Raw genomic sequence first — 25,636 nt, 5'->3', positions numbered from 1 at the left:
GAGTATATGCAGATAAATAACAACTTAATTCTACCATAAGCATTTACAATATCTTTAAACAATCACAATAAAATCTACATACGTTTATACCAGAGAATTGAATCGTAGGTAATAACTCGCGTTTCGCAATAAATTAATATTGATGTATTACTGACTAATAGATGCAGAGAATTATGTGTGGCCTTCTTAGACAATTGAGATCAAATCGGCAATGTTAGTACTCTTGCACACTATACTATACATGGGACTGTTCCCACCTCTCGTTCCCGCTGCAACTCCTGTGCAGCCAGGATCTACAGCTTGACCGCCAATAACCCAACCAGTGAAGGTCAAGTTTGTCCCGGGGGAAAGTTAAACTGTCATTGGACCCGCAACGAAATTAATCAGAAGATCATACGTAGCTCACTATACAGCAAAATATTCGGAATCTTCTTTTAGGCTTGGTTGCACCATCTTACTTTAACTTTGACAAACGTCAAAAATTTGACAAACGAAAAAAGACAACGAGTGCCCAAAAGTAACAATTAAATGAACAGATAGTTACAAGACAATAGTATTTCTAAAGTTTAAGCACATCCATGATAGGTTTATAAGTTTACAATGGAATTTAAACTAAAGGTGTGCAAGTGCAAGTGCATATTCAAGAAAAACTAAATAATTATTGACTCTTTCTTAATCATTAAATTACAAAAGTTGTTTGGTGAGCTTGGACTTAATTGTGTTTATGGAATTATTAAATAAATCTATGTTGGAAAATTCAGTGTTGACAGTCAGAAAAGTGACTTTGACATATTATGACGTGACAGAGCATACAAATCTGAAGCACATTTGAAGTCTCGCTGACGTTTGACGTCACAAAACACCCTCCCGTGCCGCTTCCATACCTCAGGCATTCACTGAGTTAAGCCTACCTTTTAATAATAGACTATGAACCAGGCAGGTGTCCCGTATAGGGTTGCCAGGTCCAAAATCACAAAAGCCGGACTTTGTGCTTCATTTGGCCGGACATTTTACCCTAAAAGCCGGACATGTGACGGGGGGGAGGGGGCAATTAGTGTCAGCTCATGAGTGAGTACTATCATCATCGGTTGCTAACCAACATCCTGATGCGTGCGCTTCACATGATTCTGTGGCTCGACTTTCGCCTGGCGCGGCAACCAAATAAAAAGCCTAACAAAAGCTGGACAGGCCGGACAAGGCAATTTTTAACCGGACAAGTCCCTAAAAAGCCAAACATGTCCGGCTAAAGCCGGACGCCTGGCAACCCTGGTCCCGTAGTCTCCATCCATAGCCCAGTAACCAGTCCATCCATCCTTCATCCATAACCCTAGTCCATTCTCCAATAATAGCTCCTGTGCACAGGCTGGGGATGGTCTCTGGCTACATCCCATGATATAGTCAGAGACTAGATCCAGCATGTGCACCACTTTCACTTTTGTCGATTATTTTGCGCTTAAAACGGCCTCTACGTGTTGGATCTGTATCCCCACGCAAGCCTTATAAAGGACCGGGCTACTTTTGACATAATAATAATAAGACCTATAGTATTTATATCAGGAAATCATCTGCAACTACGAACTTTTTGGTCTGATTACAATCACCATTGTTCACAAACGATGCTTGCTTAAGTAAAGCAGCAAACGAACGCAATGAATAGAGCCCTGTGATTGGTTAGTGTGTCACCCTGTGCGACCACGCGCACTGTGAGACCTCATAGTAATGTTTGTGAATACGGGCGAATGTTGTCTATTAGTCAACTAGGAAGTAGGTCAATTTAATCAGTTCATTCTGAAGAATATGTATATTTTTGCAATCACGCTAAGTGTATAGTGTGCAAGGGTCTTAAGATCAGATAATAAATCAATCATAATTAGAAATAATAGGAAATTAATAATCGTAAACAATACAGAATTACATTATTATTTATGCATTACAATTGTGCCTTGTTTCCGTTAAAGTAGAATATAACCACGCCCGGAGTGTGTAAGAGGCGACTAAGGGACAAATTATAAGGGAAAACGAATAAGCCCACAAGGTGGACCGGCGACCTCATAAAGACAGCAGGAAGGCACTGGATGCAGGCCGCTACCAACCGGTCATTATGGAAATCATTGGGGGAGGCCTATGTTCAGCAGTGGACGTCCTGTGCCTGAAATGATGATGATGATAAAGGGACAAATTTGCGAGCATCAGGCCTCCCCAACCCGTCTGGCCAGCGTGGGGAGTGTAGGACAAATCCTAAATTTGTTTCTAGCAAATTAGAGAGTCTCCTGCGGTGGAGACTAAACGACCTGCTTTGATTTCAGGTTTGAATATACCTCATTATCAGAGAAAAACATACGATTCCGTGTTTCCGAAGGCATCTTAAGCTCTAATTAGGCGATGTCAGACGCCCACAAGATGGACCGACGACCTCATAAAGGCAGCAGGAAGGCGCTATATGCAGGCCGCTACCAACCGGTCATTATGGAAATCATTCGGGGAGGCCTATGTTCATCAGTGGACGTCCTGTGGCTGAAATGATGATGATGATGTCAGAGCTTATAGCTTATTATGTCTGACACCAGGGTTATGACCTATAGTTACAACTTACAACTAGATAGATCTCAAAAAGACTGTTAACATATGTACACAGATGCGACTCAGCCATCGGTTACGTCGCGGTGACGCAACGACCCCGCATCGTGTCGCAAGCCTAACGTTTTACACCTCTTATGGTACAGGCATATCAGAGTATACATTTTTGATGCATATTCAACCGTATTACAACTGTATTATGTATTATAATTACAGTAGGCATATAGGAGCATATGTATAAGAATTGAGTTGGTTTAGTAGGAGATACCTACAAATTTATTTGTCAGAGTATGTTAAGAGTAGGGATGTTATGGATATGTAGTTTCGGTTATGGATACGGTTACGGATATAGGAATAATATTATACCGGTTTCGGTTACGGTTACGGATATTTTTTTATTTCGGATATCCGAAAGTTTCGGTTACGGTTACGGATATCTGTGCTTTAGAATGCAATTTGCAATAGTTGTCTAATTGTCTAACACGGTTCATTCATGGCCGCACACGACTTTACATCAAATAAAAAGTAATAAAAAAATAAAAATTGATACTAGATGGCATTATAAAGGTAAATCTAATAATACTATACAAAAAATAATTTAAACTGCCTACATCCGAAACTATCCGAAACTTTTGAATCGGTTACGGTTTCGGATATTTTATTATTTCGGATATCCGAAAGTTTCGGTTACGGTTACGGATATCCATAACATCCCTGCTACAAAGTTATTAGTCAGAGTGTGTTAAGAATAAACGTATTGTACGGGCGGGAGGCAGTGGTTGTAAGGCACCGCTCCCGTGCCCGGGATATGCGGTCAGGAAGGGAACTAACTCCCTAGTGAGCCTAGAGTCCCTATTCCCTAAGACACTAAGTCCATAGAGCCCTAGCCCTGCCTAACAATAGATACTTAAACATAATAAGGGTGTGATAGGAAGGAAGCTGTGCCCAGGTCGCCCAGGGCAGCAGCGTTAGGACGGCAGGTAGGCGGCGGGGACCCGCTGCCAGCCCGGCAGACTCACCGGACTGATCATAGCGACGGCTAAGGGTGTCTTGGCCGCAGCGGGGGGAAATGAGACACAACGACGGACGGTTGATATCTGATTTATTGGTATTAACTATTGCTATTTATACAAAAGTTATTGTTTGTACACATTGAAACGTATTTGCTAGTGTGCCGTCGGTGTAGAGTGCCGACGGTGCACGCTGAGGGTTCATGGGTCGCCCGGCGGTCGATGCTGACGGTGCAGCAGGATGTACGATCGTGCTCGTACATATTGGCACCTCGCAGAAGAAGAAGGCGCGGAGGATGCTGCACGTGGCTGCCCTGCTGCCCGATGACCGAAGACCTTGGCTGCCGGTGACTCCATGAGTGGTTGATGACCCAGGTGGTGGACCTCTGGTTGGCTGTCCACTTGGTGTCCACCTGGCTGGTTGATTGACCAGGCAGCTCGCGGGCCTGGCTCCTGGTGATGCCAGGATGCTCGCGGGCCTGGCGCTGGTGAGGCCTGGCATTGGTGTTGCCTAGGCTGATGGTGGGCCTGGCGCTGGTGTTGCCAGGCTGGTGTGATCAGGCTGATGGTGAGCCTGGCGCTGGTGTGGCCAGGCTGATGGTGGGCCTGGCGCTGGTGTGGCCAGGCTGGTATCGTCAGGCTGATGGGAGGCCTGGCGCTGGTGTGGCCAGGCTGGTATGGTCAGGCTGATGGTGGGCCTGGCGCTGGTGTGGCCAGGCTGCTGGTGTGGAGCTTGACGTTGGTGTGGCCAGGCTGCTGGTGTGGAGCCTGGCGCTGGTATGGTCAGGCTGATGGTGGGCCTGGCGCTGGTGTGGCCAGGCTGCTGGTGTGGAGCCTGACGCTGGTGTGGTCAGGCTGATGGTGGGCCTGGCGCTGGTGTGGCCAGGCTGGTATCGTAAGGCTGATGGGAGGCCTGGCGCTGGTGTGGCCAGGCTGGTATGGTCAGGCTGATGGTGGGCCTGGCGCTGGTGTGGCCAGGCTGCTGGTGTGGAGCCTGACGCTGGTGTGGTCAGGCTGATGGTGGGCCTGGCGCTGGTGTGGCCAGGCTGCTGGTGTGGAGCCTGACGCTGGTGTGGTCAGGCTGATGGTGGGCCTGGCGCTGGTGTGGCCAGGCTGCTGGTGTGGAGCCTGACGCTGGTGTGGTCAGGCTGATGGTGGGCCTGGCGCTGGTGTGGCCAGGCTGCTGGTGTGGAGCCTGACGCTGGTGTGGTCAGGCTGATGGTGGGCCTGGCGCTGGTGTGGCCAGGCTGCTGGTGTGGAGCCTGACGCTGGTGTGGTCAGGCTGATGGTGGGCCTGGCACTAGTGTAGCCAGGCAGCTGGTGTGGAGCCTGGCGCTGGTGTGGCCAGGCTGATGTCCCAGTGGTTGGTCGATTATCCAGGCTGCTTGTCTCCTGGCTGTTGTCCTCTTCAATGGTGCCCTCTTGGCTTATGTTGCGCTGAACAGCATCTGCGACTTCTCGGTTACCGGTGAGACCCACTTCCGGGAGGCCGGTAACTGATCCGCTGCTGTCAGATTGGTGATGTTCTGATGATGGTGGTAGTTGCTCAACTTGGTGGTAGATGATGGTACTTGTCGTTGGTGATGGTAGTTGTCGTTGATGATGGTAGTTGTCGTTGGTAGGAAAACTAGGAATTAGGATGGTAGTGAAGGACAACAGTATTGGTAGTTATAGTTGTATAATTTCCCCCGCCTAACTAATATTGGTAACCTACACTGCCTTATAATGATAAATTTATATTTACATGAAAACGTAATACAAAAATGTTATGTTATTTTACTTGGTATAAAGTCAATGGACTGCGAAATGCTTAGTTGCAGAAAGGTGAAACTATGCGAGAATCGCTGAATGGTAGTAAATGCGCTCGCAATGTAGCAAAGTATGGTATTGTGAAAAATGAATATTTTGTGGCAATACACAAGCCACAGTGATAAATAAATAAAACAATAGTTAGTTGTAGCCTCTTGCTTACTACAACTTGGTAAAAATGGTCGTTTTAAGATCTGTAGCTTCTGGTTGCTACCTGGTCGATCTTATTTCTTGGTTTGTAGCGTCTTGATTGCTACTGGTTTTGTAATGGTCGTAGGTTATGTAGACTGGTACGCTACATAACTTGATAATGGTAAAGTTGTTAGCTTCTTGGTCGCTAACTTAAATGGTAATGGTTAATTATTTATGCAGTCTGGTTCGCCGCATAACATGATAATGGTAAAGTCGTTAGCTTCTTGGTCGCTAACTTAAATGGTAATGGTTAATTAGTTATGCAGTCTGGTTCGCCGCATAACATGATAATGGTAGAGTCGATAGCTTCTTGGTTTGCTACCGTATTTGGTAATGGTAAATAAATTATGTAGACTGGTTCGCTACACAACATAATGGTAAAATGGATAGCATCTTGGTTTGCTACCATTTGATAATGAATAATGATAATGAAGACCGTGCTCAGTAAAAATGGTGATTCACGAGTTGGTCAGTTTTGCTACATTGCTCGCTAAAAGTTATTATGAATGATGTTTATGTTACGTAACAAATAATGGTAGTGAAATAAATTTATTTCCAATTGGTTAGGTATTGGAAGACCAAAATAAGGTCATTGTTTGGTTAATGTTGAATATCAATAATGGTAAATGGTCGAAGAGTTTAAGCAATCGAGGAAATATGGAGTGGTTGTAAGGCACCCCATCCTGATGCTGAAATGGTTTAAGGATGAAAGACCGACTGAAAGGTCTGGTGGTCGCTGATGAACTATCCGGCTCGAAGTTGTACGGGCGGGAGGCAGTGGTTGTAAGGCACGATCGTACATCCTGCTGCACCGTCAGCATCGACCGCCGGGCGACCCATGAACCCTCAGCGTGCACCGTCGGCACTCTACACCGACGGCACACTAGCAAATACGTTTCAATGTGTACAAACAATAACTTTTGTATAAATAGCAATAGTTAATACCAATAAATCAGATATCAACCGTCCGTCGTTGTGTCTCATTTCCCCCCGCTGCGGCCAAGACACCCTTAGCCGTCGCTATGATCAGTCCGGTGAGTCTGCCGGGCTGGCAGCGGGTCCCCGCCGCCTACCTGCCGTCCTAACGCTGCTGCCCTGGGCGACCTGGGCACAGCTTCCTTCCTATCACACCCTTATTATGTTTAAGTATCTATTGTTAGGCAGGGCTAGGGCTCTATGGACTTAGTGTCTTAGGGAATAGGGACTCTAGGCTCACTAGGGAGTTAGTTCCCTTCCTGACCGCATATCCCGGGCACGGGAGCGGTGCCTTACAACCACTGCCTCCCGCCCGTACACGTATTAAAATATTCTTTTCTTCTAATTTTCATGCCACTGAGTTTAACCGCCTCTGTGGTATAGTGGTAAGACCACGTGCTTCAGACGCAGAGGTCCCGGGTTGATTCCCAGTGGGGGCAGATTTTTCTGTTCGGTTTGGTTGGTGGTAGGGCTTGTTCTAAGTCCGCCTGGCTAGCTACCACCATCTTCATCCGGCAGTTAGAGGTAAATAGCCAGTTCCGTGGTTGAGGATTCCGGGTGAAGCTCGCTTCCACCTTCGGCCTGATCGTCACTTACCATCAGGTGAGATACAGGCCAAGACCTTCCTCGTTGTGAATAAAAAAAGAGTGTATTGTCAGTATTATGTTGTTATTGTGGTGAATATCAGTAAATATTGTTTACGACTAAGACATAAATATATCTTCCAAAACTTCCCAAAATTGTAATTATACCAGAGGTCAAAATTATAATATGTTGTTCGTTTTGACGTAAGTTTCGAAGCAAAAATAAGTTTATAAGTTGTCGTTTGACTTACCTACTTCAATAATAGGTAGTAAGTAAGGAGTGAAATAATATTACTTTAAATTCTCTCAAGAAATCCGCGTGAGGTTTTAGGAAAGTGCGACATTAACTTGATGAATCTATCATTAATTTAATATCATCTTACATAATAAGAACAAATTTATTACTGTATAAAAACTTAGCCAAAACACGTACAAGTTCGGTTTCAATAAAATTAAGGTTAGTGTGCGAAAGTAATTAATGATACCTAAACTAAGCAAAAATTTCCTGTATCTTAGGTATCTATTTAAAAAGTGCTGACTAAGTAAAGCAGGTACGTAATAATGTATGTAGGTACATAATTACTTAGTTAAACATAAAGATTTGATAATTAATTTTATTGGGAAGTCGAACCTTAATTTCGAACTCCTCCTATGTTCTTCTGATTAATTTCGTTGCGGGTCCAATGACAGTTTAACTTTCCCCCGGGACAAACTTGACCTTCATTGGTTGGGTTTTTATTGGCGGTCAAGCTGTAGATCCTGGCTACACAGGAGTTGCAGTGGTTCGAACAAAAGGTGGGAATAGTCCCGAAAAAAATTTGATTAACTTTGACACTGGTTATCATGTAAAACTACTAACAAAAAATAAGTTTTGTTTTCAGGTTTTGACCGTTTCAGTATTTTATGTTTGGATTGCACCATCTTACTTTAACTTTAGCAAACGTCAAGTCTGTCAAACTCCATACAAAAACACTGGTTATGGTAATAGTCACGGTTAAAATAAGGTGGTGCAACTTAGCCTTAAATATAAACATACTAGCTTTCCGCCCGCGGCTTCGCCCGCGTGAAATTTTGTCTGTCACAGAAAAACTGGGATAAAAACTATCCTATGTCCTTTTCAAACTATATCTATGACATTTCATCAAAATCGGTTCAATGGTTTACTAAAATAAGTAAGTAACTTTATAATAAAATACCCTCAGAAATAAAAAATGTAAGCTCATTTAGTGGATTTAAAATTAAACTTGCTCAACATATTTTAGAAAGTACCTAAGCAGCTGGTTATAAAAAAATAAAATAAAATAATACGAATGCACTAAATGAGTACCTACCTTTGAATAAAATAAGCGTTTTGAACGATCTATTTGAATACTCATGTAAATGATGTTCTCATTTAAGTGACTATTTGTCTTTTTTGAGAATAAATTTCTTTAACCATAATGGTTTAGGCGTGAAAACGACACAGACAGAGTTACGTTCGCATTTATTATATTAGTAGAGATTAGAATACCACTTATCTATTATGTAAACAGCGTCAGAACATACAAGAATATTTTTTGCGACTATTATTCTAGGATGTAACCCGAGTTCAAAATCTATTATTATAATAAAGTTGACAAGTAATTGATTATACTTTTGACGTAAGTAAGCGTATTCAGTGCATTTTATGTAGAAAATTCCATGATTAATACCATTATTGTTGTTTTCCTCCGACATGAGAGAGGTCATTATTATTTTATAATTATTCAAAGTTGTGGAAATTTTTATATTTATAACATCTACAACAAGTCGCAACCAAACGAGTAACACTGTTAATCGTTGGGAAAAAAATCACTAGCTTTTGCCTACGGTTTCGCCCGCGTGAATAGCTTTCATACATACTTACTACCCCCGTTTTACCTCGTTCTTAGTGGATGTGTACTACTACCTACCTACTACCCTATAAAGAACCTACCTGCCAAATTTCAAGTTTGTAGTATAGTTTCTGATATTTCGTGATAAATCAATGAGTGGTATTTAACTTTTATCACTATGAGTACATACCTATTATAAAACAAAGACGCTTTCCTGTCTGTCCCTAAGTATGCTTAGATTTTTAAAACTACGTAACGGATTTTGATGCGGTTTTAATAGGTAGAGTGATTCAAGAAGAAGGTTTATATGCATAAAACATGCATATTATAGAAGAGAACAGCCGATAAATTCCATTGCAACCGTGCAAAGTCTAGTATACAAATTATACAGGGTGTCCCAAAAATTAGAGTAAAGCCGACGCCCAGAGGTAGAGCATCACTAGGGCTACCCAAATCACCGTGAATTTTGATAGTTTTCGAGTTATGATTTTTTTACAACATACAGGATTTTAGTTTACATTCGTGTTATGGATGTAAATACTTCTGAATCAGCTAGGCCTAGTATTCATCCAATAATAATTAAAAAAATCAGGCATGTAACTTGACTATTCGCGCCACAGTGACGAAAAAAGTGCCTATGCACAGAAATTTAAAACAATCATAACTCGAAAACGATCAAAAATCGCGGAAAATACATGAAGGTGATTTGGAAAGCCCTAGTGATGCTCTACCTCTAGGCTTCGGCTTGACACTTCTTTTTGGGACACCCTGTATAGAAACATCCTATTGAATTTGCGTACTTAACTCTAATCGAAGGGCGAGTTGAAACAACAACAAATGTCGGTGAACTTAGATAAGACAAAAAATGTGACAAATCATTGAAAATTTGTGACGGAAGAGATATGGGCAACAGATATGGGCGCCATTGAACTTCGTTGGTGACCTTTGATATGAAGGGCACTGGTCGTAGCCCTTCCTTTCAGGGCCCCGATTGCGCTAATTTGTAATGTCTCTAATTCATTCGCGTTTCAGCTCCAGTTGCGCTTCAGTCATTAAACTAACTAGCGGCCGCCCGCGACTTAGTACACGTGGACCCCGTTTTACCCCCTTAGGGGTGGAGTTTCGTAAAATCCCTTCTTAGCGGATGCCTACGTCATAACATCTACCTGTATGCTAAATTTCAGCCCGATCCGTCCAGTGGTTCGGGCTGTGCGTTGATAGATCACTATGTCAGTCAGTCAGTCACCTTTGAGTTATTATATTTAAGAATGGCCAAGCAACAATAAGGTTAAGTTGCACCACCTTATTTTAACCGTAACAATAACTTTAACCGGTGCTTTTTGCATGAATTTTGACGGATTTTTTTGACGTTTGTCAAAGTTAAAGTAAGAAGGTGCAACCCAGCCTAAGTGTCAAGTATGTGACATACTTTTTTCAATGTCCAACTTAATTTCACACGGGTGAAGCTGTGAGTAAAAGTTAAATTAATATAAAATGCCATAATGTGTAATTATCTACCTCTAAATGCTCATAAAACTACATTAAAATTGATACTAAAACGTCTAACAGCACCAACTGACCGAGTAACGTGATCCGGCGCATACGCATGCTTCATAGTTTTTTAAGTTGCAAAATGTTGCGCGTGCAATTCTTCGTTAGTTGAGAGAGTCAGCGATTTCTTACCGAATCACCTTGCAATATGGATTTTAGACTTCAGAAATAAGTTTATAAGTTGTTTATTAAGATTTACCTACAGTAACGCCCGTATTCACAAACGATACTTGCTTAAGTGAAACAAAAAATCGAACGCACAGCGTTGAATAGAGCTCTGCGATTGGTTCATGGGTTACCCTCGTACCTCGAGATCTCATAGTAATGTTTGTGAACACGGGCGTAAAAGTGTTAAGTAAAGTAATGAATGAAATATTACTTCAAATTCTCTCAAATGGATGGATTTTAGTTTAAAGTAGTAGAAGTAGCTTGGAGTTTTGTTTTATGTTCATTTGAAATTACGATAGCGAGATAGTAAATAAGTACTTTAATTGATAACGCTATCAAACAAACATAGACTGCCGATAGATTTATATACTAAGATTGAGAGTAAGTAGGTATACTGATATTTTCCCCAAAAACAATACTCGGGGGGAGGCTTTTTTCCAGCTGTGAAAATCATTTGGCTGAAACAATCGAAAGAACGAACTGTAGCCTTATTCACGTAACAAAACTTCAACGATAACAAACGCTGAGTTGCGATCCTGTCGAGTAATCGTTCCGTCAAAATGACCTTTGTGAGTATTTATTTAGAACTGTTTTTCAATGGGACGACTTCTGAATGTCAGCGAGATCTTGACTGTCAAAATACGTGAATTATTAGGCCACTGATATTTTAAAAACTTGACATTGGCTTGGCAAATTGCACGAAGTCATGAAGAAAAAGTGCTGAAACTACAAGCCGTTGAACTCACTCACACCGCTGCAGTTCATGACATGCGCTCGCGCTTGCAACACTTCCTGTGATTCCTTCATGCGTTTGCTGATCGATTGTGAATTGGAACTATAACATTCTAGCTCTATGCGAGATTTTATAAATAACTAGCAGCCGCCCGCGACTTTGTACGCGTGGATCCCGTTATACCCCCTTAGGAGTTGAATTTTGCAAAATCCCGTCTTAGTGAGCACCTACCTTCTAAAAGGAACCCCCATGCAAAATTTAAGACTAATAGCACTTGTAGTTTCTGAGATTTCGTGATAAGTGAGTCAGTTAATCAGTGACCTTTCGCTTTTTTTTATAGATATACAGATAGATTTTACATATTGAAAACTGTAATTCACATTCTGACTCAGAAGATTTTATTAAATATTTTGTGTTGAGACACTGCTCATAGCTCTATAGTTGGGTATTTGACACTATTCATCAACAATTCTAAAGCACAACACACCACACAAGGTAGACCGACGACCTGATAAAGGTAGCAGGAAGGCGCTGGATGCAGGCCGCTACCAACCGTGCGATGTGGAAGTCATTGGGGGAGGCCTATGTTCAGCAGTGGACGTCCTGTGGCTGAAATGATGATGTCTTTTTTTAAAAACACTTCATTCTGGTCTTAAAAACTTAAAAGTATGAATTACGACGATGTAATTAAAATGTCAATTGATTGGTGGTGTCAAAATACACTGTTAACACGCAAGTTTATATTTGATTTGATTTTTATTTGATATCATTCAAGAATACTTGAAATAATGTTTTAAAAAATTGTTTTTAAGAAAGTAAACTTACACAAGCAAATTATTTAGTTCACCAGAGGGTTAATTTGTAATTTATATTTTTTAGGATTATAACTGTACAGTTTTAGTTATTCTCTTATTCAAAACTAATTATCTTGAACTAGAACATAATGTCTCACTTGAAAAATTTGACTGCCTCAGGTAGGATTCGAACCCACATACTTTCACTTACCGGACGACTGCTCACAGTAATAATTAGGTACATTGACGGACTGACGACTTACAACGTAAAATTCACTTGAAAATTTCGACTTTCTAGCTGTAGGTGTAGGTTTGGATCTCGGATGAGACAGACATTTAAAAAAATATATGTTATGCTTTTTTGTACAGAAAGAAATGAAATGAAAAATGCGCTAAAACAATTTACAAGTCGCTGTAAATAATAATAAATACACGTTCAAAGGAAAAAGGGCGAATAGTGAAATCTGTCTATATTTCTCAATCGATGAACAGTGGTACATAACAAGGAATATTTCACGACAGTGCCGGATTAAGCCAGCGCGGGGCCTGTAGCAAATTTCTATCAAGGGGCCCTTGGTTTGCTTTAGGTTCTCAAGTTTAGGGTATTAAATGAAACAAAACTGTTATGTACAAATGAACTTTTCTTGATTTAATGTGGGCAAATTTAGAGATAACACTTTCAATATCAACTTCTTTAAGGAAATCATGCTCTACGAGTATATTCAACAAAGTAAGATGATTAAGACGTTCTTGTCCCATCGTGTTCCTTAATTAATTTTTAATACGTTTTAATGTTGAAAAAGAACGTTTGCCACTGCAGTTAGTGATCATGAGAGACATGTAAATGCGCAAGGCAATTTCTAAGTTTGGAAAACACGATTCTAAAGAATTATTTATTAAAAGTTTATAAAATTGCTGCTCCAGGGGCTCCTGTTTCTTGCTGTCAATAAGAGTAGCCACATCTGTTTTAAGATCAAGTAAGTCAAGAAATCTGTTTTCAGAAGCTCTGCAAACTGCACTAATTCGCCACCTAGGCTGTTCTCCAAATCAATTAACATACTGACAGTAGTTTCACAGTTCATCTAGGTTTTCGACTTCGACGGAGTGGTGGGGGCCTCCGAAAGGGGCGTTTTTTCGGTTTTCCGGTTATACCGCGTAAAGGACTTACCGTATCGAAAAGTGGTCTTCAGGACGGTTAAAGGGCACTTAATTCTGCATTGAATAAGACCAAATTCATATGTTTTGGACAAACCGTTCTCGTGCTTATCTTCGACAAAGTAGAAAATGTACGTATAATTAATAACCCTCTCTATGTCCAATAGCTCGTCACCCGCAGGCTCCCAAGCCTTGTAAAGGGCCGCCTTAACCAGCTTATCCCTGTCAAGGCTCGCGAGTTGGATTCGCTTATCCTTGTTCGTCCCAGCCGATCCTTAACTGCGGTTGCTGCACCTCTTCCTTGCACTCTCCTGAACAACTCTGTGTTATCTACTATGGCTGCCCCTCTTCCTTGTACCCTCCTGTACGACTGTATTGCTTAGCCGTATGCCTGGTCCAAGGTTCGACGCCAAAAATCAACAACAACAAGTTCATATTAAAACGCTGAAGAGTTTTTTGTTTGTTTGTTTGACCGCGCTAATCTCAGGAATTAGTTGTTTGATTTAAATAATTATTATTGTGTTGAATAGCCCATAAATTGAGAAAGGCTATAGGATACATACAATCACTCTACGACTAATAGAGGCGAAGCAGTAAAGAAAAATGTTGCAAGCACGGGAAATAGGGAGTATTTAAACTATTTTCATGCGTATGAAGTTGATTTTAGGGCATCGAACCTTGGACCAGGCATACGGCTAAGCAATACAGTCGTACAGGAGGGTACAAGGAAGAGGGGGAACCATAGTAGATAACACAGTGTAGTTCAGGAGAGTGCAAGGAAGAGGTGCAGCAACCGCAGTTAAGGATCGGCTGGGACGAACAAGGATAGGCGAATCCAACTCGCGAGCCCTGACAGGGATACGCTGGTTAAGGTGGCCCTTTATAAGGCTTGGGAGCCTGCGGGTGACGAGCTATTGGACGTAGAGAGGGTTATTAACTAAACGTAAATTTTCTACTTTGTCGAAGATAAACACGTGAACGGTTTGTCCAAAACATAATGAATTTGGTCTTATTCAATGCAGGATTAAGTACCCTTCAACCGTCATGAAGACCACTTTTCGATAGGGTAAGTCCTTTACGCAGTATAACTGGAAAACCGAAAAAACGCCCCTTTCTGGGGCCCCCACCACTTAAGCACAACTCCGTCGAAGTCGAAAACCTAGGAGAGTCTTTTTGGGCAACCAATGAAGCCATTAAAGCAATAAAATCTTTTGTAGGAATTATTTCCGATTTAATTCATTTTTGTGTTTAATTCTACTGGCCTATTCAGACTGCATAAGATTGGTAATTCATTTATGGGAAAATGTATTAAATTCTTTAATAAATTACCACAAACTGTTGTAGAACTACCCATTGACCATTCATAAATTCAAAGCACATATTTAAAGTACCTTAATTAAAAAGGGCTACTATAAAGTCGATGATTATTTAAAAGATAAAAATGTTTGGGATGCGTTACTGCCTAGCTCGCATAAATATTATTTATAGTTAACTTTGTACATTTTAAAGCCTGTAAACCTTTGAAAAAGAGGCAGACAATAGTGACTGAGTTTCTTGCGCTGCTTCTTCTCAGCACTGGCCCATTTATTGTCCTGAAGCAGTGGTAGGGTTAATACTGGGACGTGTAAAAGTGCTTTTTTTAAGCCTATTCACAGAAATAAATGAGTTTTATCGATTATAATTAAACATTAGAACATTCACGTTAAAAAGTTCGTAAAATTACCTACTTATTTTTATGATTTAAACGTGATGAAATAGAGTTTTAGATTTTCAAGTGAAAGTAAAGCATAGCCTAAGCGCTTCGCGTTTAAGGCATGCAAGATATTTTACGCTCCTATCTAAATTAATCTTTTTTTTATTTCGGTCAGACAGGCGTTGGAGCGCGGGGCCCCCAAATTCGCGGGGCCCGTAGCATTTGCTACTCTTGCTACGTGGCTAATCCGGCACTGTTTCACGATATTTCTATACTAATATTATAAAGCTGAAGAGTTTGATTGTTTGTTTGAACGCGCTAATCTCAAGAACTACTAGTCCGATTTGAATAAATATTTTTGTGTTGGATAGCCCATTTATCGAGGAAGGCTTATATAGAAGGCTATTATAACATCACCCTACAGCCAATAGGGGCGGAGCAGTAAAGAAAAATGTTGCAACAATGTGATTTTAAAAAAAAATATAATTCAAACTATTTTCTCGCGTACGAACTCGCGGGGAAAGCTAGTGAATTGATATAATCTGAAAAGTGTTAATTTTATTACTTTATTTATTAAGGCTATTAGAGTCTATAAAATAGTTTTATGTTATTTCTAAGAAATGCATGTCATGATATTTCTTGTTAATGAAATAGGACCATAAATTTATATTGAATTGTAATAAACATTACTACGTCCACACTATCTGGTCTACCCACCTCTGTAGCATAGTGGTATGACCTGATTCAGATCCTTAAAGATCCCGGTTTCGATTCCCAGGGGTGGCAAAATTTTATGCTCGGTTTGGTTGGTGATAGACCTACACCATCTTACTTAAGTCTGTCGCCATTACAATTTTTTTTTTTTTTTATTCAGTTTAGACCACAAGTGGCACTTATGAACGTCAATAGAAAATAATAAAAAAAGAAAAGGTAGCCCTTATGGGGCACTTTACATGTCTCCTTATCTTTTGGGCCCTACCAGCGCTTCGAGACAAACATATGGCAAGTGCTGAGAAGAAACGCCGGAACAAACTCAGTCACCACTTATTGCCAGGAATTATCTAACGGTAAGAATAGTCAAATTTAAGTACATCAAATATGTGCAGACTGAACTGACCACGCATCCTTGTCATCAATATAGTCTCGAACCTTGTAGTACCCTTTGGACATAAGGGTATTTTTTATATGTATCTTAAATCTGGACTTTAGAGGTAAGATAGCCTCTTCTGTGGTTGAGGATTCCGGGTGAAGCTCGCTTCCACCTTCGGCCTGATCATCACTTTACGTCATGTGAGATGCAAGCCAAGAGCTTCCTCGTTGTTGATTTATTAGGAGGCGTTCGAAGTATACTCGTAATATCAATTTCATTCCGTTGTCAAGCAAAAAACAGGCGAAGAAGGGAGGTGCTAAAGGAGATACATGCCTGAAAATGCTTACTTAGCCTGAGTTGCATCACCTAACTTTAACCGTAACTAGTATAACCGGTGCTTTTGTTTGGAGTTTGACAGATTTTTGACGTTTGTCAAAGTTAAAATAAGATGGTGCAACCCAGGATTAGTCTTTCATTTCCTTTGGTCCTGTAAGATTGCTGAATTGAATTATCTGAAGTATAATAAATTACGGATATAGCTAATATGGTCATAAATACAAGTGTAATTTAATAAACGGTCGTAATATCTTAAACAGGTGATGTAGATTAATCCTCTATGTTTTATTGAGCTGTTATATTGCAGCTATAAATTAATAAGTTCCTAGTACTTAATCATTCTGTAAACTCGCTCTGTCTCAGATCATAACCCAGTTTTCCTTATTAAACTTATTTTCTTTTTATCTTTTTCTTTATTTGTTTATGTTTTTTTTCTTTATGTCATTACTCTTTTGTTCTTATTATTTCCGCTCTTGTTTTTTTCTTTTTTCGATAAAGTTCTGGACTATTATAGAGTTAATGAGGGCTATCGTTTTAGCGCTCACCAGTTAGCGCCACTGTAGAGTAAGGTCCTGTCACTTGCTAGTAGCGAAGATAGTGACACCAACTGGTGAGCGCTAAAGTGGTAGGAGGACTATCGCATTTGCACTCATCAAGATGGCGCCACTGTAGAGTAAAGTCCTGTCAATCGCCAGGGGTGCCAACTGCTAAGTATAAAAACGATAGCCCTCATTGACAAGGACCACCACTCGAGAACTTTTCTGTCCCAGCGGCCATCAGCTCTACAAGCCATGTGTCCCACCCACTGTCACTTAATTTTGTCAATTCTGCTGGCTACGTCGGTCACTTTCGATCGGGAAACTCCGAGCTAGATATAATATTTGAGGATTTTTGCACGTATGTGTGTACTAACTAACTATTGCATCTGTGTCACATGCGATTTGTGGGAGGGCGGTCGGTGCTTCTTGCATTTGCTTGTACTATAACATAGTCGGTGAGGTTGGGTACTTATGCTGACGTTACTAAGCGTAAATCTTAAGCTACGTAATTTTATCTATTTTTAATCATTATCATCATTTTCAGCCATAGGACGTCCACTGCTGAAGACCACTGCTGACGTCCACCCACAAGGTGGAACGACGACCTCATAAAGGTAGCAGGGAAGCGCTGGACGCAGGCCGCTACCAATTGATCAACATGGCAAGCATTGGGGGAGGTATATGTACAGCAGTGGACGTCCTATGGCTGAGATGATGATGATGATGATGATGATGATGAATATCTATATAAGCACTCACCTCTATTTATTTTGCCTTGCTGCGATATGAGCATATTGATCGGCACGGCGCGGTCGCCGCGGGGGGCCAACCCGAAGAGCCTGGCCCCCGCCGAATGGCCCACGGCCAGGTATTGCTTGTGGCCCATCGTTGAAGTTAGCGCACTTTAATTCTACATCCGGTTGTGATCTGGGGACAAGAGAGAAGAAATGTTAAAATATTGCTTTTACTGATAAAGTAACTCTCTACTAGAAAAAGAAGGAAAGAAAGAAGGCAAGGAGAGTCCTACTATGGGACTATTCCCACCTCTCGTTCCCACCGCTGCAACTCCTGTGTAGCCAGGATCTACAGCTTGACCGCCAATAACCCAACCAGTGAAGGTCAAGTTTGTCCCGGGGGAAAGTTAACTGTCATTGGACCCGCAACGAAATTAATCAGAAGAACATAAGAGTTAGTACATTTGCTCGTATGGGCACTTTTGCTGACAGTGTCGTCAAGGTACCTATTCCATAACGCCTTTTTAAAATTTAAATATACCTGGCTTGCACCTTATTTTAAAACATACAATCGAGAACCTCTTTTTGTGAAGTCGGTTAAGAATGATAGCCAAGATTAAACATCACATAGTTATACAAGCGGAAAATGTGCTAAAGAATAAAGCCTTGACACAGTTTTCAATGCTTCAAGCGATGACTACGTTCTTTCTTAGTTTCGGAAAAACCAGCTTAATGTAGGGTTTTTTTCAATAACATACATTGTTACGGTCTTTATCAATAAAATCTCACACTTATATTGGATGTCGCAAGTGGCGACTAAGGGACTAATATACGAACATCAGGCCTCCCCAACCCGTCTGGCCAGCGTGGGGAGTGTAGGACAAATCCTCCACTCCACCCACAACTGAATAACTGCGTAAGCTATGCGAGCTAGCTAAACTAGCTCTGAATCTTCCACACGCATTAGTGAAGTCTACAGTTCTTCAAGAATGTTCAGGATAAATTACAGCCTATTTCAATCGGTATTCATAGTATTAATCGGTGTTTTTATTACCGTTAACGGATGTGTCGACATGGCCCTTGGTACGCATTATAGCCAAGGTCCGACCTAATTGGCTAAAGGAATATACCTCCACAGTTACGTTGTAGTCAGTAGACTCCGAGAGAAGGTCTGAAAGGACCCGCAACGAAATTAATCAGAAAAACATAGGAGGACGGGACTATTGTTACCTCTCGTTCCCACCACTGCAACTCCTGTGTAGCCAGGATCTACAGCTGGACCGCCATAAAAACCCAACCAATGAAGGTCAAGTTTGTCCCGGGGGAAAGTTAAACTGTCATTGGACCCGCAACGAAATTAATCAGAAGAACATAGGAGGAGTTCGAGGTTAAGGTTCGACTTCCCTCTAGTGCAAAGCGGATGACACGTGACAAACAAAGGTTTGGTAACCTTTAAGAAAAGATATACACCATATCTTATGAGCTATTAGCTACCTCCCAATAATACAGATTTTCACAAAATCGCTTTACACAACGACAATTAAACTTTCCCCCGGGACAAACTTAACCTTCACTGGTTGGGTTATTGGCGGTCAAGCTGTAGATCCTGGCTACACAGGAGTTGCAGCGGTGGGAACGAGAGGTGGGAATAGTCCCGGTGACTGGTAGAGGTGGGAATTTTCAGCATTATCACCCATCCAGTACCATCCGCGGCGCACGTTATCGCAAAGTACCTAAGTACAAAATTGGTATCTACTGAATCAAAATTACATTGTGGTTATGTAAGTTAGGCGTAGATTAATTAAAAAAATTAATTAAAGGAGATCGGCTTCATCAGTCCTGGTTTGGAAGAACGCTGGTTTTTCAAGTTATTTAAAAACTAGGTATTTTGAACTTACTATGAGATTATAATGTTATTATGAAGTTGTCAGCCATGAGGCGAGACCCATTGGCCGCCAAGTTCAAATATTAGAACGTTTATTATTTAAACTAATATAACAGTATCAATAATAATCCGTTCTAATAAACATGTAACTCTGTCGGTCTGTTATCTTTTCAAGCTTTAACCACTGAACTGACTTTTGTTTGTTTCCAAAATTAAGCTTTTTTTACAAAAATCCAATACAATGAGATATTTGAGAGAGAAGATGAAGCTATGAAAAAACATAAGATAGTTTCTATACCAGTTTTGAAGGATAGTATTTTTTTCTAAGAGATAGTTTAAAACCTTGAACAAGACATGGTATAGTTTTTATCCCTATTTTGAAGGATAGTAATTTTTTCTATAGAGATAGTTTGAAACTTTGTAAAAAACGGGATAATTTTTATCCCTATTTGGAATCGGTCACGTGCGCAAAAAGTGTTTTTGTGACAGGCTAAATTTTCGCAGGCGAAGTCCCGGTCCAAAGCTTGTATTGATGATATTGATCCGACTATGACGAAATTTACGTCATTTAGAGCGTAGATGACGTATCTGTAGCTATTTAGAACCGTTATACACTTCGCGACTTTTGTCCTTGTTAAGTTGGGCAATAGTAATTTAATGATAATAACAAACTTTGGATAATGCTTGTATTCCACTTAAATATTTGACTTTTTTTGGAAAACATACAGCTTTTAATACAATACCTACTCGTATCTGTATTACTATTGATTTTTATTTTATCAATTAAAAGGCAATGGCAACCTGGTGATTCTTCCTCTTCTTTTTTGCCCTAACCCTTCCCAGGACAGTCTGTCTAGATTGTTGAAATGCATATTTTGTTTGGGCACGCTCTAAGTCCTGGCTATCTAGTGAACTACGCTCGGCATCAAATAAATCGCACCTCCCGCGACAAGCACTTATCAAACGTATGCATCCCCACTTCCCACCAACATTGGTACCATTTGAAAGCCAAGTTCTAAACTTAATTTCATTAAAGGAAAGGTTTTTACCCCAAAAATGTGTCTTTACAAGGATCCAGAGTCACTTCTTCAAAAAATAGGTAGTTACGCTATAGCCATTTTTTATGACTATAAAACTGTTAAGTTGGGATTAATCGCTATCCATCTGTTAAAGAGGACACGTGAGATCTTTATTTGGTTTTATAACCATAAAAATTGGTCTAATTGATCCCAGAGGTGAGCCCAAAGTGAGGTCTATTTTCAAGTCACATTTATGGTAGTTATGTTAATCATTTATTCAGAAATGAAATGTATTTTTCTTTAAGGATATTTATTGGGCTTTCAAATAACACCAATATTGTTGGGGTACCGTGATTGTGTCAGAAGAAAATCTTTAAAGTTCGCGTCGCAGAAGGTGCGGTTTATTTGATGTTGAGTGTATTTTCAATTTTATCATCTTTTAGAGTAGAAAAGCTATAAATTAACCTAGGTAAAGAGAGGATTAAAGCCTTACTATTTGTTTGAGATTTATTTACGTTGCTTGCAGTCTAATAGAGACCGTAGCTTTCCTTTGAAAGAATTTGGCCTTCACTGGTTGGGTTTTATTGGCTATACAAAAGTTGTAAGAAGCAGTAGAACTTAAAAATAGTAGGTATTAATAGTTTACAGGTGGAAAGCATTGTAGGAGTTGCAGTAGAAGAAACTAGAGGTGTAAATAGTTACATGATTTTAAAACAAGTTAAAATATAGCTTGAAGAGGAAGACATGTCTCTAAGCTCGTAAGACGACCTCCATAGATCATTATTAATGTATATTTACATCTATACTTCGCTTTCATTTACACTCTGATCGTTTCGACATAATAACGAGAACAGTGTTTTGTATGATTTAATTTTTGAAAGTTCTAAGTATCTTTCATTGGTGGAGCCATTTATTGAATAATGCTATCGGGATTTCAAATTTTTTTATTAAATTGCTTTTGCTACTGAATTAAAGAATGGTTTTGCCAACATTTGATTGCATTTGAACTTATTTAACCTACTTATGGTGTTTAGAAGAGATTATCATGATGTAAACGAAAAGGCCTTTGTCCAGCAGTGAACGTCATTCGGCTAAAACTAACGAACGAACGAAACGAAAAATAACTTTTTTTATGATTTTAATTTATTATTACTTTTACTTATGTTGCGGATTTATCCAGATATAATAACCTACATAGCCACCTACATGGTTTTTGTGAATCCAAAATGGGATACATTTTATCCCAAAAAATAAAACCAGGATAAATATTATCCCACATTTTTTTTAAATCACTCACAACTTACTATGACATACATTTTGACATTACCAAGGTTTCTAAGTCAATGTTGCATTTTGGATTAACTTAAAAAAAGCGGAACTTGTCTATACACGCTCTGATACTTGCTAACCTGACATAAAGTCGAAGAAACCCAAAAAATTATAAGCCGTGAATATCTGGCTCGACTGTGAAAGACCTTTATGGCCGTTATGTTATAATAGAAGTGCGTACAGCAGTTTTAGTTTAAAAATCGCTGACATAGCCCGACGGATTAGCAAGCTGAAGTGGCAGTGGGCAGGGCACATAGTACGCAGAACTGACGGCCGATGCAGCAAGGTTCTGGAGTGGAGGCCACGTACCGGAAACAACAGGGCGATGTAGAAATCATTGGCGGAGGCTATGTTCAGCAGTGGACGTCCTGTGGCTGAAATAATTTGTTTTAAGCCAAAATAGACATGACTATAGAGCCGTAAGTTTTGGTCAAATGGACCCGCAAAAAATACGAGGTCAAAAAGTTTTCTCTTAGGGCTGGTTCTCACTGAGACATTTAGTTTTTTGCAGGATCCCATTTAGTAATATACGTGTTTATATTAACGTTCACACGAACATCCCGTGTCCCGCAAAAATCCGATCCGTCCGAATTTCAAACACACATTTTGCGTGTTCACATAACTCTCCAGTTTTTCCGGATCCTGCATTACTGGTTTTTTGGCTCTTGTTTCTATCTTTTCAGATCATTTTTACGCAATTGTTTTTTTTTTTAATAATATTTTTATTCTGAACATCTTATCTAGTAGAGTTAGAAGTCTCATTACTTGGCTTATGTTCCGTCGAACTCTTCGAAATAAGAGTCATAAATCGCCTGTCACTTGAGTTATACTTAGCTCTACTTTGCCCCTCTATACTATGGTTTTATCTAACACAACTTCACGCTCCAAATGCCTACAGATAGCCATCTAAATTAGTATTAAATACAGTGTTATGCCACCATAACAAATTCTTTTCTGTCTTCGGTCTTGTTACGTTTGAAATAAAGTGCGTGCTCTCTTTTATAGTGAACACAGATAATATAAAATAGTACAGAAATTAATGAAGCAATAGTTGACACATTTGATTGTAAAAAAATATAAAAGACCAGTAATATGGGGTAATAAATCTTTATTGTACTGTATGATACTGCGTTGGATGCGGGCTACCCAGGACCGTTCGTTGTGGAAATCCTTGTGGGAGGACTTTGCCCAACAGTGGACAGCGGAGTGTTGAACCAATTACTTGTGAGGATAGTCCATAATGACAGTTACTATTGGCACGGGTTATGCTTTAAGTTGGTTTTTTGTGTATTTTTTTTATTTTGTTAATTCAACTAAAAAATAGACTAAATACGGATAAAAATACAGGAGCTTTCTAAGTTCACCAGCGGATCTTTTTTATCTAGTTTCTATACTATGATAAGTTACAATATTAAATGAGTAAGTGCTTAATTAATTTAATTAACTGTTACTAAACCCACTCAACGTACTAACAGTTTAAATCTTTATGTTGATTAAACTTAAAAACAATTTTTCGGTAAAAAGTTGCAATTATAAAAATGGCGCTGCTTACGTTATTTATTTTCAATGCTAATAAATAATATTATGGTAATTAGATTGGTTTAATAATAAACGATACACATAATACGTAAACTGAAAATCCAGGATAATTTTTATACCAAAAAATATGTAAGGATACTTTTAATCCCACTTCACAAAAAACTTTAACCGTCTAAAATCCATATTGAGCGTGGAAAATTACAAAAATACTTGGTAATTAAATCAAGCTTTATTACTTGGAAAGTTTTGTCGCTAACCATAACTTTGAGTTATTATCTCGGGTTGGCACTTTAGCGTTAATCATGCAGTTAAGAATAACTTCAAACGTATGCGCTCTAGAAAGTTAAAGTAGAAATTATGCATAACTCACTGTGATGGGTGTTTGTACATGTCAAGAGACAGAGACATTACTGTCGAATACAGTTGACAGCACAGTGGGCTTTACATTTTTCTTTTGTAAAATAACACCAATTACGAAAAGTTTTTTCAATTCATAACGAGGAAGCTCTTTAGCTATCAATTAAATTAGTAATGTCACAGAATAATTTCATTTTAACTATTTTATTTTTATTTTACAAAGAAAACAATACAGTGTATAAACTATCTAGACAAACATTTCAGGAAACTTTTAACGATTAACATGTTTTTACATTATAGAGCCTGAGAAGAAATAAGCCAGAGTTACTGTAATAAATACATAATAAATAATCTTCGGACAATTTCACACAGCGCCAACTAGCCCCAAAGTAAGCAACCTAATGCTTGTGTTATGGGTGCTAGCTTAACGGATATACTACTTATATACTTTTTTTTTAAATACATACTTATTATACAGGCCCAGAAGCAAGTTCACTTTTGAAAATTCAAGGAAACGAAAACTGTTCATTTTTGTAGAACTTTAACTATTGCAATTTAAAGGAAATTTAGTGCAATTTATTTTAAAATTTACTTTCTTTCATAAATTTTATCGTACATGTGATTCCCTTGACGTTTACAACATTCGGTCAACATACATAAAAATTTTGGAAAACTTTCGTTAGAGTTACCTCGAAGTGGATTCAGGATGGATGAATGCTGCAGAGTTTTTGGATTATTAGAGTATACTCTGCTCATTAGGTAACCCCACAAAAAAAAGTCTGGTGGAATGAGATTAGCGCTTCTTAGAGGCAGTAAGATTTCACCCCTGCTTAATTGGTTTGTTGCATTGAAAGGATGTTTAATTTTTGAGAGCGCTATACTGGTAGGCTGAAAAGCTTTTTGATTTCAAAGCTGCTAGATTCGCAAGGCTATGACCGGAGCACTTCAAATGAGAGCATTTAGATGGTAAGAGACATGTTCCCACAAAAAAATAATTTCAGGCAGGGGTGACATCTCCTGGCCCCCAGGAAGCCCTGATCTCTTTCCAGAAAATTCTTTTTTGTGGTTTTACATTAAGAATAGAGTGTACTTTTATAATCCAACAACCATGCAGCAACTGAAGCTGAGATTCATCATTTCCTCTCGGCATAGTAGTCCGTTCTGAACCACTACTCCAAACGGCCAACTAATACTATTTAATACTAATCATCCTGTCTATTTTTGACTTGACAGATTTTTGACGTTTGTTATAATATAAGTAAGATGGTGCAACTCAACTCTAACGATTTTATCGATCTTAATATGACTCACAGACACACACAAGATTTATAATAACAGCTACCAAGACCAAAGAAAGCCCATCCAAAATTGCTGTTTATAATTATAATTAACCGTTCAATGTCAATAATTTGGGGCCGATAAGCGGTTGACCTTTCCCTACTCCCTTTACGAGAAGGTTATCATAATAAATTTACTTCTTAGGGTTCCATGGTATCAGAAAAAGTCCCCGAAGGGCTACGAGTCTTCCAGTGACTTGGCCCACTTTTAGATTGGTCCACAGGCCAAGTCACAAATTGAATTTTTCAATATTTTTTCTTCCGAAAAATGGGCTCACCTTCGAAGTGCATTATTAATCAACAAAAATCTACTCTAGAATCTTAGAGTGGGCCCAGTTAAGGAAGAAAAATATTTAAAAATTCAATCCGACGACTTG

At 39.5% G+C, this 25,636-nt stretch overlaps 1 protein-coding gene across 1 annotated transcript in view; it reads right to left on the bottom strand.

Annotated features, from left to right (window-relative positions):
* The window catches only part of LOC135085673 (scavenger receptor class B member 1), a 117,045-nt gene that overhangs the window by 49,599 nt on the left and 41,810 nt on the right, over nt 1-25,636 (bottom strand). The window contains exon 2 of the mRNA XM_063980469.1: nt 17,819-17,986. Within this exon, the coding sequence (XP_063836539.1) occupies nt 17,819-17,945 (127 nt within the window). The 5' untranslated portion in view covers nt 17,946-17,986. The remainder of the gene's footprint in view (nt 1-17,818; nt 17,987-25,636) is intronic.

Source organism: Ostrinia nubilalis, chromosome 29 (genome assembly GCF_963855985.1).
Source record: "Ostrinia nubilalis chromosome 29, ilOstNubi1.1, whole genome shotgun sequence".
Classification (NCBI taxonomy): domain Eukaryota; kingdom Metazoa; phylum Arthropoda; class Insecta; order Lepidoptera; family Crambidae; genus Ostrinia; species Ostrinia nubilalis.
Note: the sequence above shows the minus strand (reverse complement) of the source record. Positions and strands in the feature narration are given on the sequence as shown.